This window comes from Apaloderma vittatum, unplaced genomic scaffold, assembly GCF_000703405.1.
Source record: "Apaloderma vittatum isolate BGI_N311 unplaced genomic scaffold, ASM70340v1 scaffold1043, whole genome shotgun sequence".
Lineage (NCBI taxonomy): Eukaryota > Metazoa > Chordata > Aves > Trogoniformes > Trogonidae > Apaloderma > Apaloderma vittatum.
This window is the reverse complement of record NW_009708351.1, coordinates 1-13,253: the sequence shown is the minus strand read 5'-3', so window position 1 is coordinate 13,253 and position 13,253 is coordinate 1. Positions and strand designations below refer to the sequence as shown.

Genomic DNA, 13,253 nt, shown 5'->3' with positions numbered 1-13,253 from the left:
TACCTGCTGTGAGCGAGCACCTGAGGAGAAATACCATTCACAGCAGTGCTTTACAAGCTTCCCCTCGCTGAGTACCCCTTGGTAACTGGGCGTGTTGCATCTTCAGTGCCCTAGAATTTATTAAAATTATTAAAGTGAACCTAAAATGCTAAGGAATCACAGACTGGCCTAGGCTGGAAGGGACCTTAGAGATCATTTAATCCAACCTCCCTGTCATGGGCAGGGACGCCTCTCAACTAGATCAGGCAACACATGAGGACCGAGTGGGGATCGAACCTGCGGCCTTGGTGTTATCAGTACAGTATTTTGACAATCTGAAGTTAATAAAAAAGTTTAAATTAAGAATAAACAATACAAGCCCTTCAGAAGATTTTGCATAGAGCAGGAGGGGATGAAAAAATGGGCACTGGGATGTAAATCCCAAATGAGAGATGGTGCAGGGCTACAGTGGTGTTACCAACGTGAGTGATCTTTTCGCAGATTTGTCAAGAGCTGTGAATTAGAATGCCTGTGTACGGTGGTGAAAGATGAAAATGGTAAAATTGTGTGTAATTAAAACCGTTTGGCGACGTTAGGAAGCTGTTGGGCATCACCTTCTCTCTGAGCAAGTTTGAAGCTCTTAGACTGATATGGGGAACCTTTACGTTTTTTTTTCCTCTGCAGTGAGGAATCCCTGATGTTGTCGCACTACGAGATAGTGACTTCGGTGATGTTATTTATATGTATAAAATAAAAACCCTTCATCTATGTATCATGGAGATGAGCCTTTTATCACTTAACCTAACACTCCTGACCACAGAAACTGGGACCAGAAGATGAGTAGCGTTTCACAGATGACCAGTCTGTGCGCTGGGACCATAAGGCTCATTTTGGATATTAATCAGTAGCCGTTCTTGGTTTTTAGCTGTCTCATAAAAGACCGTATCTTGCCTATTTATTTAGTTGTTGATTTAAGCTGCGCAAGATGGCTGTGTAAGGTGCTGGATTTCAGGGAATTTATCTTTTTTCCTAAGACAGAAATCGTGAAAGCGGTGAGAAACAAAAGACCAAAACGTGAACTCCACGGAAGGCTCCTGACCCCCGGTGTCAGGTAGTGGCTGAGCAGAGCTTTCAGCGCTGCGGTGATGTCCTCGTGCAAAACCCAGAGCGGCAGATGGTTGTGCTGCTGCGCAGTCAGGCTCGAGAAATGGGCAAACAGGAACGTCTCCAAGTTCCAAGGGGAATGCCAAGTCGTGCCCCTGGGGAGGAATCTCCGCAGACAGGCTGGGGGCTGGCCGTCTGGAAGTGGCCTTTGCCGGAGGAGCTCCTGGTGGAGTTGAAGAAGAGCAGAGGGTGTGCCCAGGCCACCCCAGGCTGCGGGAGGAAGAGTATCAAAAAGGCACGGGCATCCTGGAGCTTCTGACGGCTCTGACGCTTTTATGGGTGTCAGTTTAGCATGAAAACTAATTCCCTAAAACCGATACCGTGGTCTTTCCTTGCGCCGTTCCTCCATTTATCCGGTACCTGTGTGCTGCTGTTCACATGGGCTGTGCGTCTGCCGGGTGCCGCTGGGATCTCCCTTCGTTTGAAGGGTGTTGGAGCGATGGTGAAGCCCAGATGTGGGGAAACACGAGCTCAGGTCTTAACGCCAGGTTTGGCCGACTGTGTAGCAGTTTGATAAGGAAAACATTACAAAGCAGAATGCGTTTGCTTTACAGTGGTTTCACCGAGCACTGGTCGGGGTAAGTTCCACACTATATATTTATTACTGCCCACGTTTCACCGTAGGACATGTCTCCGTACGCTGATCTGTGCAAAGGTTGCAGCTCTGAAAAATAAGGTGCTGTCTGTAACATTTTGTGTCGAAGAATTATTGAAGATTCAAAGATAGTGTGCATCTTGCCTCGTTTTATTTCTTTCAGAAATGTAGGCTCGGTGGACAAGATAGCAATGCAGTCAGGCAGTATTTTGTTGCATATTTTATGTTCTGGGAAGAGATATTTATATCTACTCTTTGGCCCAGATTCTGGAACAGCCGCCAGTTTCACAAACAGCAACAATTCTGTGCTAAAAGAGGAGGAGAACTGAAGTTCCCTGTGGAATATCTCTCTCTGTACGTACATAGTGTGTGTGTACACACACATAGACACACACACACCCGTGTATGTGTATATATATAAAGTTTTGGAGAAGAGGAGGGATGAAGCGGCGGTAATTTTGACACTTCTTTTTGTGTTCTTCCTTTCCACAGCTGAATATTACTGAGACGGTCCCTGTTCAACTGCTCTTTATTGCAGTCTCGATAAGTAAATTTCGGCGATGTTGTATCCCTCAGTGTTTTCATGCTATTTGATTATGGGGTTTTCTGCTGCTCGCTTTCTTCTTTTTAAGAACTGAGGCTTGAAGTTATTTTTTCTGTATGCGTTAGGAATGTTAAATTTTCCCCTATTTAAATAACATCATAAAAGTAAAAAATAAATAAATTTCAGAAGCACATCAAAGCTGTCCAACCCAAATTGTGTAATTCCAGTCAGTTGCTGACGGGCAGTGGTCTGTCAGTGTTTCTCATCCCCGTCTCCGCCACCTTCTGCTGCGATGGCAGCGTGCCTGTGGGCAGAGCGTCGCCCATTGAGCCTTTGTTGCGGCAAAAGGCGCTGTTGCTTCATGAGAGGGCTGAAAATCCAGGCACTTTCCTAAATGCTGGGTTTTATTAAATAATATTCTGCTTTCTTGGAACTGTCAGCTCAGAATTCGAGACTCAGTTTGCGTAGGACCTTTTCTGAAGCTCACTGATGGCCCTGTAAAAATTCCCATGGGCTTTACTTAGTTATTGATTAAAAAAAGAAAAAGAAGAGATTGCTTGTGCCTTAGGAGATCCCACTATTGAAGGCCTTTTTCATTGTTCCAGAGTTCCTTGATTTGCTGAGCAGGATAAGAATTAACAAACCCCATCATTTGTATTTTGCTGAATCTGTGTTTGCGTGTGTATTGTGTGTGTATTGTGTTTGTATCTCTGGCTGAGGTGACAGCTTTGAGCCCCTGACCCGACTGAGAGTGTCAGGTTTTCTGGTGTGTGTGTGTAAAAATGTTCTCACTAGTTTCTAAACCCTAGGATTATATTAAAAACCGAAGTAAGTCTTGATGCTCCTTAGGTGCAATTCCATGCTTCCCAGCTGGGGAATGAACGCTAGATTTCCACGTGGCCCCGCAGGACTGCTGTGTGCAACGGTGTGGTTACGCTGCGGTGTAAACTCCCGATAGCCTCTCTCTTGAGTCAGGGATGTTTTGTAATTTAATACTTTACTTTGGCAGATCACTTCTTGAAGGAAACCCTGTATTTACTTTGGCTGTATGTGTGTCTGCTAACTCTGCATAAATTGATCTAACTAAAAGAGAAGCCATTTATCTTTTTCCGGTTAGCTTGATTTCTTTTTCAATTTTATTTTTCTTTAACACAAGGAAATTTTTTTGTACCTGGGCCTCTCAAAACAGAAGACTGCAAAACCAACTGTTATAAACACTGCTTGACAAATTTTTTTCTTTTTTTCTTTTCTCTTTCAGATGAGAACTCTCCAGCCAATTTCTGGGATTCCAAGAACCGCGGAGTGACTGGCACGCAAAAAGGACAGATCGTCTGGCGAATTGAACCTGGGCCCTACTTTATGGAATGTGAGTACGTTTCTCCACAGGCAAGCACGCCGTTGTGTCGAGGCAGGTCGGTGGGACGGCGTTTGAGAGCCATTTCATCAATCCCTCTGATAAAGCAGGGGAACTGATCGTGTTGTTCTAGGGGGCAGTGTCTTCCAAAGCGTTGGCTGCTTGTTTTAAAAATGGAGTTGAGCTTAGAGGTACAGTCATTTTGTAGGGATGCTCTTAGCGTGCCTTGGTTTCCAGGAGGAGGAGATTGCCGTGTGCAATGCTGCACAGTCTGTATATGCATTGAAACAGGAAGGCCCTTCCCGAGAAGTTTAAAATTCCAACAAGACAAACATTGATGGTAAGTGCAGATGAAGGAAAAGGTAATAAGCTGGTAGCGCTTGGTAATGGTTGTTAGTATGACAGTTTGGTTTGTCTCTAGGAGCTGCCAGCCTCCTGTCCAGTTGTATCAGGATTTCCCAGCTGAACTTCTGTTGTGCTGGGAAATCCACTGCGCGCTTTTGAGACACTGGGAGTGTCTGTGTGACTGGAAGAAAACATCTCCGGTTGAACTCTGTAAGGAGTATTGGTAGCCAAGCTTCAAATCAGAGAACTATGCCACTCCCTTGGGTGACCAGAATTTATAGGAAGCTAAGCCATTCTGCTGTGTTTGGGTTTTTTTTAAAAGATATTATTATTTTTGTTTCTGATTTTTTGCTTTTTGATGGAAAGAAGCTACCTTGCCATCTGAAGTGTATGATCCCCCAAGGAAACTGATGTTCTAATCCTAGGATGTTGTGCCTGAGCCTGCTGGAACTCTGATGTGCCAAGCATCAAAGTGGCAATCGGTCCCAAAAGAGCTCTGAGCTGCTCTGCCACCTGTTTAGCCTCACAGCAATGAATCTGTCTTCATAAATTTAAAAAAAAATAATACTCCCACTCTTACTACTTCACTGTACACTGCAGTGCTGCTATCTGTAGGTCTTGGCAGAAGTTTTTATTCTAATTAGCTGGTGTTACAGCAATTCATGTATTTCAAGAGGTGTTGTATGCCCTGCACTATAAATAATTATTAAAACTTATTTCTACAACTCGTTGTTGAATCCTGCCAAGTTACCCTCTGAGTTATGCAGCACATTTCTTTAACAAAAAGAAAAGGAAAAAAAAAGCTTTAATAGGATAAAATGAAATTCAATTCCAGGAAGAATGATTGAGTGGAAGATAAAAATCAAGAAAATAGTGAAGATCAAGATAATGAACTTTCCTGGTGCCAAAGACAGTGGTGTATTAAAGCAGATGACAATGCCTGTTGGAAGGGTTCATTACCTCATCGTTCTCGTCTGTCAGCTCTCTCGCTGTTGTTGCCAGTACGGGCAGTTTGACTTCAGGGAGGTTTCCCCGTGTCTTTGGGTTGGTTACCTGTTTCTCTAACATATGGAGACGAGGCTTTTGAACGGTGTTTTTTTACTTCACGTGAGTAACGTAGGCTGGTACTTCAAAAACGAGTAGTTTCAACTTAAACCCAGCTGCAACTGACTTTGCAACTAACTGCACGTGGCAACCACTGATAGAAAGAGGGCGGCATGTACGTTCCTCGGTCGTGGTTAGGTTTGCTGAGGAACAGTCCCACTGCCGTACAACGAACGAGACAAGCGATTACGCGGCAGCTACGAGCTGTACAAAGGAATGTGTGTGGCCATGTGTTCCCATAGCACATAGTACGGCAGATGAACATGTCACCGGTGACGCTTGTGCTTCCAGCAAGAGGTCAGGAATTGCACCCAAGCACTGAACTGAATTTCCGACTGCGCTTTTTAAACCCAAATACATGGCTGTGTTTGCTCAGCAAGGCTTTTTCTTGTAGTTTATGGGTGGTGAAGCAACCGCGATGCAGATACAGGTAGCTGCGTTTTGGGGAGGACTCTAGAGCTGGCGATGTCTTGTAGTCACAAATACCTTTGCTAGGAGGCAGAATTTATTGACTAGAGGTCATGGTGTTGGGGGTTTGTTGTATTTACTTCTCACAGTGACCACAGGCAGCAAACTGTGCTTGTTAGCAGAGTTCTGCCCAATAATTAAAATAATCCTTTAGGATTTGCAGTCAAAAAATCTGTCTTTTTGGCAAGAAAAGGACCGGAAGTTCCTAACGTTCAACCATGAGTTGCAGTGGGTCCATATGAACATTGTCCCAAAGAGTTTGGTTGTGTATTTTCCCCTGTTGGTGTCAGAGCTTGGGGCCATCACGTTTCTTTCTCCAGTAACATAACATCTCTCGGCGTGAGGGGCAGAGGCATCGCTAACAAGCTGTACGCAGGCAAATCTCATGCAAAAGAAGTATTTCCATTTTAATTGCATTAATGTTTATCGTGGGAGTCAGCTGGATTGGGCCTTGGATTCCTTCTGCAGTCCTTAGATTTGTGTCTGCTAAAAAAGAGCATTTATGCCTTAATTTGGGAAGCTCTTCTTCCATGAGCATAATTGTAAACTGTTAATAGTTTCTCTGAGGTCGGTGAAATTTATGCTTCTGTTTTGAGGTAGGCCTTGGATAAACATTTTTCTGAATTTCACGTTGCTGTACGTCTGCGGTCTTGTAACGCGGTTTTTCGAGTCAGTCCATTTATTCCTCTTAAAATCTCTCCGTGTGGATTCAGTATTCTCCTGTCTTCCAGGCAAGGAGCGTATAAAGGCGTAGTTTGCCATCTGCTCTGTTCAGATCAAGCAACCTTCGGAAGGGAGAGCCTCATCACCTTCGTACAAACCCCAGGCGTTAGTTCCCCCCACAGCATGCAGAATTAGCAAAACAAGGGCGATCGGAGAAAAACTCAGTTTTTTTAGACAAAAATCAACACAAGCAATTCTGTAGGCTCTGCTACCCTGAGAAGGGAGAATCACAGAAATCAACAGTGAAATAACGAGGAGCGAACTTAATGTGTTCTGCAAGTGCAAGCAGCCTCTGAGGAGAGTGGCTGAGGAAGGGGAGGGGAGGGAAGAGTATGCGAAGGAGACTACTTGGAAAACACCACATCCAGCTCTCCATCCTGAGCAGACAGCGTCCTTAAGCTGTCACCTCGAGGCAGGGAGTGGCTCTGGAGGGCAGAGCGTGCCGGCACGTCGCCCTCTGCCCTTTCCCTGGGGAAGGAGCAGAAGTGCCGTGTAAGAGCGAGCGGGAGCTCAGGTCATTGGAGAGGTTCAGAAGGGTGGATCGGAGCATCGGTGGGCCCGAGATGCTGTTTCCTTACTCACAGAGTGTAGAGGTGGCTTCAAAACATCCTGCTCTGAGGATTGCTGAGGTGTGGGGGCAGGAGAACAGTGACTCACTGCACGGCTCCATCAAGGTGTTTGCTGTGTGAGCTGCAGAAGGATTGCTGAATGTGGCTACAACTTGACAGGTTTTGTTTCTCCTCCTGGCCCGGGAGTGCTTTTAGAATGCACGGTGTTTCTGTGCGTGTAGCACTCTGTGAGCTGGGGATGGCAGGGGCTCCCCGCGCGGCACCAGGGTGGAACAGAGGTGACGGTGCTCCTTGTGGAGAACAGAGACGGCAGAATGGTGGAGTGAAATGATCGTGGAAGGGCTGGAGATTGAAAAAGCACAGAAAAGGAAGCTTGAGTGTTAGGAAGACTGGTCGCCCAAACCTGCTGCTCATTTATGAACCGCTTTTTCCAGGTTGGTTTTCGGTGGTGCGGGGAAGGACAGGTTGTGTCAGAGGTGTGCTGGACTTGTATTTGTAAGCTAGAGCTTTGGTCCCATGAACAAATTACAGTATCTGCAGGAAACACCTTCCCCTACTTTAGCTGTCGTGTAATGCCCTTGTTACTTATACCTTTTGGCATCCCAGTCATTACTGTGAGTAGAACAGAAATATATTTATTTGCATGTATTTTTTATATGTTTTTTTTACCAGTGCTGTGGCTTGAGCAGTAATCTGTAGTGGCAGCTGTTGGGATTTCTCCGGAGATGTGTGGTCACGTCAATCATTCCCAAATCATCTTTGGGGTGCCGGTGGTTAAAATTACTTCTGGTGCCACACTGCGATACTTGGAGGCTCTCTGTTTTGGACTTAAAATCTCAGGTTTGTGGCATGAGTAGATTTTGAGAGATACTCAGAAACATGGTATCTGCATTACGCTGGTACCAGCATGTTACAAGTGAGGTTTTGTGTGGAGTTCTCTGTATTTAGTCCCTATTCCCGTGAAATGATAACTTCTGCCAAAATAGGGTATTGAGACTGAAACTGCCATGCTTTGTAGCTAGCAGAGCAGACTCCCAGTTCCTTTTTTTTGTTGAAAAACCTAATAGATACTGAAAGGGGGTAAAAGCCCTCAGTTTAATAATTGAACTTGCTCAGCTTCCAGTTTTAAGGGCTGCTGTAGCAAGGAGTTTTGTTACTAGAGATATGATCAGGGTTTAGTATTTTTAGTAGTTTTGACCAAAGTGGTCAATGTTAATAAATGCTCTATCGACATTTATCATTTTTAGATGTATAATTTTTTGGGCAATTTGAACTGAATCCTGCAAAGGTGCCGGTTTTCTCCTGTGGGATTGTGCTGAGCCTGGCACACGGCTGCAGCCAGCGCCCTTTCAGTGCTCTGTCTGGGACTCAACGGTTGTTGTCCCTCCCCGTTTATGAATGCATTCTCTGGGTTGCAAATACTTCAGTTATTCTTCTGCTGTTCATATCTGTTGTCTCTTAGCAGCTGCTTTTGGGTATCACAACTGAAACGGGACTGGGTCTTGCATTTTTTTTACATTTGCCGCAAGCCTTGTTGACTTCCTTAAACACGTAATACCTGCAGCGTTTGGGTTTGATGGTTGGGCTATAATTAAATGTTTTGCCAAACTGGAATGTAAAAGGCAGCGCTTGTGGCTGCAAATAAGAGTGTCTCAGAGCGCCAGAGTTACCTTCATGTGTTTATGTATTCCAAGTTTGTTTATTCTGAGTTTCTTTCTATCCTAAAGCATTTTTTCTGATGGGCAAGGTTAAAGTATTAAAGGCAATAAAAAGGTGGTTGAAATGAGGGACTGTGCTTTTAAAACGTCCCTAATCCCCCAAGCTGTTGTATGGTGTAAGCTGATCTCTTTGTTACTGAAGAGGCAAAGATGTGTGGTCCACAGAGAGAAGTACAGCGCTATAATTTCATGCAGGAGTTCTTTTGAAATTCAAATGTCAGTGCTTGAATCCCAGAAACCTTCGTTAATTCAAACATTTTTATGTAATGGACCTGAGCTATAAAAATATGGTTATAAAATGATAATAGCTGTTTCTTTAAAAAGAAGGGGATTATGGTTTTATGGAGTGTTCAGACTAATTAACATATATATAAAAGCTCCCCTTTTTAAGGCTGAGATAACCTTTAAGGAATCATAGATACCCCAGTTTCATTTTTGTCATATTTTATATGAGGAAGGAGTTTCTGGAGGTCTGTATAATGTCTGGAGGAATGGCAATGACAATGGGCTTGTGGCATCCATGAGATAGAGCTAAGTACAGTCGTTTTATTGCCCCATGAATGAAAACACCTTTTGTTCTGAAATGTTACGTTTGTCTTCAGTGAGACAGCCAATAGTCCTGTTGCCAGGGAGGGATGTCTTCTCCTTGCTGGATTTACGACTATTAACATTTTCATTCCCAGTCACGTAGTGCACAAGCTAATGAGCTTGCTGAGGGGAGAAGTTGGAAGGAAAAAGCCAGAAGTGGACGTGAAACACGTGGAAGCGAGGTGGCAGGAGAAATTAAAGAATCTGGGCACACTCTGCAGGGGGCACGTGCTGTTGTGCCGTGTGGAGTGTGGAATGGTTCGGGGGAACGTCTGCGTGTTAAGGCGGTGTTGAGCTCAACTCCCAAAATACTGAAAGTCCTGTTTACGCGGAACTGAGCTTCCTGGTTCTGCAGAGGTCTGTGTTGGTAAAGGGCCTTCAGTGTAGGTAGTGGGTGGAGATGCGTTCTGTCAGGAACAGCCACAGATACCTCTTTTCAGTCTATCCATAGCTCAGGAATCCATCGGTCATCAGGAAAAAACCCTATTCTAGTCGACACTTTTTCTGATAATGCAGTACAAGAAATGTCAGAAAGCCAGATCCTCAGCTCTTCTGAACTGATAGGGCTCCACTGAGATCTCTTCTACTGTTCCACAATAACCACGGTTTCTAGTGTTACCAGCCATGAAAAAGAATTTAGCTGTCTCTGGTCCTGTTGAAGGGATTCTATTCTTGCTGTGTACAAGGTCCCGTCTTGCAAACCCACATTCACATTGGCAGCCTCTGCACACATGTGACGGGGAGCCCATTTCTCAATTTCATGCTGGATTTCCAGCACAGCTTCTCTTGTGTTAATCCCTTCGACACAACACAAACAGCGGCTCCGCTGTTCCAGTCTGTAGTGCTGGGCAAAGCTCAAATTCAATCGGTGCCGCTTCTCTTGGGAAGTGGGAGAAAAAGTCTCCAAGTCGTCTGCTTTTTCTCATTATTTCTAGCAATTAGTCCTGAAGATTTTTATTTTTAAATTTAGCTTATGGGGAAGAGACCATCAAATCTATTTCTTGAATCAAATATTGTTTTCTTCTAGGACCAGCCCCATGCCAGTACTGGAAAGTACTGTATGCTTGTAGCAGTCATTGAGAGAAAGAAACCCAAGGATACAAAGCTCGTAGCATTGCATTTTTTAACATGCTCTCATGCAGTCGTCGTACCTTCACAGGGGGATTAAGAGATGCCCAAGACATGAGTCCTGGTTGCTTAATATGTGCATTTTACAATGCAGAGAATCCGGCACTTGGTATAAATCCTGCCAACTTTCACAAGTGCCAAACTCTGATTTTACGTGAGCTGGAAGTTGTTGTGCGTCCACTTGGATTTAAGCTTTGTTGGTAGGTCAGCAGGGCGGCTCAGTTTAGGAGAAGGCGGAGGGGAGACCTCATCACTCTCTACAACTACCTGAAGGGAGGTTGTAGAGAGGCGGAAGTTGGTCTGTTCTCCCCAGTGGTGAGTGATAGGATGAGGGGGAATGGCCTAAAGTTGTGCCAGGGTTGGTTCAGGTTGGATATTGGGAACAATTTCTTTACGGAGGGGTTTGTCAGCCGTTGGCACAGGCTGCCCAGGGAGGGGGTAGAGTCCCCGTCCCTGGAGGGGTTTGAGAGACGGGTGGGTGTTGTGCTGAGGGACACGGGTTAGCTGTGTCCGTAGGGCTGGGACAAAGGCTGGACTTGATGAGCTTGAAGGTCTCTTCCAAGCAAAACTGTTCTATGATTCTGTGAACCTGCAGGTCATGACTCACAGTTTCTAGATTCCATAAACCTTTGGAGGTGATGAGAAATCCTGTCTGCATTTTGATTTTTGCTGTCAAGCTCGTGGTAAATCAAACACGTGTTGGTTATGTGTGTGAACTCGGCTGGGAGGAGGAGGAGGAGGAGGAGGAGGAACTGGGATCAGCAGCTCCTCCACCTCCACAGCCCCTGGAGGCACTGTCAGCTGGTCCCTCTGCTTTGAAGGGTAGTTCTCAGGTGCCTTCTCTTTGTTCCGGGAGGAAGATAGTAAAGACACATTGACCTATAACTGCAGCAAATTTAAAAATGGATAAATAAATAAGTAATCCTCTTCGGCTGAACAGGCTTATGGGATGGATTTTCCTGCTCCATCTGAGTAGGGATACGCAGGTATTTTATCTTGCAGCCTTGAAATACCTCAGCCCTCAAGGAATCATGCCGTGTGTGTCTCAGAAGTTTATGCAGACCGCTGCAATTCCGTACTTCAGGAGTACTGACATATTGTTAACCCCAGTCAGAGGAACTGAGCTGCCGGGACTTCTGTGCGCATCCTCCGGCTGGTCTGAGCTGGCAGCTGTGATTTCTGCCTGCAGCCACGGCTGTACCCGGAGGTGACCACTCATCAACCTCACTCAGAAGAGTTGTCCCAGCAGAGAAAGGAAGCTTCCCGATAGGGAACACCCACAGGATCACAGGCAGCCGTAATTAGAGCTGTTCTGCCGGATTGGAGGAATGCAGAGGAGCAGTGGAGGTCAGGCTGCGGTTCAGTGTAATATTATTTTGGTTGCAGTAAATGCAGGTTAGCAAACAAAACTTTATTCAGTGGGCCTAGAGATGTGGTACGACACTTACTTTGCCGTGTTCCAGTATATGTGCTTCCAGTTTCCTTCAGATGTGTGTTACACAACTTACTCCAAAGCCTGGCAAGAATCGTGTTAGTAGCACATGTCTCACTAAGCCTTTTTCATAGCTGATTATATTGAAATAGTAGCGGAAATGCAAGCTGCACAATTAGCTCAGTTGCTCTTTTTGTCTGTTAAGTGACAGGAGGACCCAAGACACAAGGAATACTTCAACAGGAAATTCAGAATAGAGCTACATTCTATATCTCCACTCCACTCCTACCAGAGTGTCAGAATATCTGTAGGTCTGCTTATTCTCTTACTTTAGCAGGATCAGGGGTGTCTTGGGTTTCACATACTGATAGAAAAAGGTTTGAAAGGTCACAGAAAAAGGGAAATCTTAGCAGTGAATAATAATTCACATTAACCCCATTGTGTTGAAATGGTCTTGACTTTGGAGATCAGTACTGATCTCGTTTCCTTCCCTCTGGACCTGTGCAGAACATACAAATGTGGCTTTGTGTGCAGACTTTGACCTTTCTTACCCAGTAGCGACCATCCACATCTCACTGCGAGAACTGGGGAAAAAAGAACTCATGGGTTGTCACTGACCAGGTAGAAATTTAGTTAAAACTTTATATATAAAAATATTTGGTTTTTAAAAAAAAATAAATGGCAGCATGTAGCAGCTCTTCAGGTAAATATTTGGGTTTTCTGTGAGACAAGTTTCTGGTTTTCTACAGGCTGAGTGAAAATTTATTTCAGTTACTGTGTGCTTTTACAGCAGAGACTTGTCAGTCAGCTGCCCAAACTCGGACTCCCTGTAGGCACACACTCCCCTCTTTGTCTCTCTTTCGCCTAGGGGTTGGTCATGAAGGGCTTAATGCAGTTTTTGCTTTGTTTTCAGCTGAAATAAAGATCTGTTTTAAATACTACCATGGTGTTAGCGGAGCCCTCCGAGCTACAACCCCATGTATCACTGTGAAAAACCCTGCTGTGATGGTAAGTACAGCCTATTAGTTCTTCCTGTTTGCGTAAGACAATAATATTAACTGTCAGACAAACCTGCCAATGTGAATCTCCTAGTTTGTGTGGAAACTAATGTTATTAAATAACTTAAAAAGGCAAAGTGGGTTCCTCACAGCTCCAGAATTCTTTATCAGCTGTTCAGCTGCTCAGAACTGCTTTCCATACTCATCTGTGCAACAGAAGTGGGCGAGTTTTCCCTTGGATTATTGCTTTTGTGGTTCAGTAGGTGAGTTGACTCCTTGTTCTATCACTAGAATGGCTGGCTGAGGCTTCTTCATCAGGCTGTCACCTCCTCTGCCTGGTGTTTGGGCAGTGCCTACCTGCAGAACCGCTTGGCTTGAAAGCCAGCTCCGCTGGTTTCTTCATGGTAGATTATACGGCCAGATGCACATCTCTTGTCTTGAAAGAAAAAGTCTTCTGCTAGTTGAAAGGGATTTCAGTGGAAACCAAACCTGAAAACCTTTGAAGTGAGAGCTTTGGGGACTGACCTGCTGGAGAGCAGCGCAG

At 44.9% G+C, this 13,253-nt stretch overlaps 1 protein-coding gene across 1 annotated transcript in view; it reads left to right on the top strand.

Moving 5' to 3' along the window:
• Positions 1-12,719, top strand: part of LOC104271735 (E3 ubiquitin-protein ligase HECW2-like) — a gene marked incomplete at its 3' end in the record, with an annotated part of 31,358 nt that extends 18,639 nt beyond the window's left edge. The window contains exons 2-3 of the mRNA XM_009866510.1: positions 3,541-3,648; positions 12,625-12,719. Of these exons, the coding sequence (XP_009864812.1) occupies positions 3,541-3,648; positions 12,625-12,719 (203 nt within the window). The remainder of the gene's footprint in view (positions 1-3,540; positions 3,649-12,624) is intronic.
• Between the last annotated feature and the right edge of the window lie 534 nt (positions 12,720-13,253).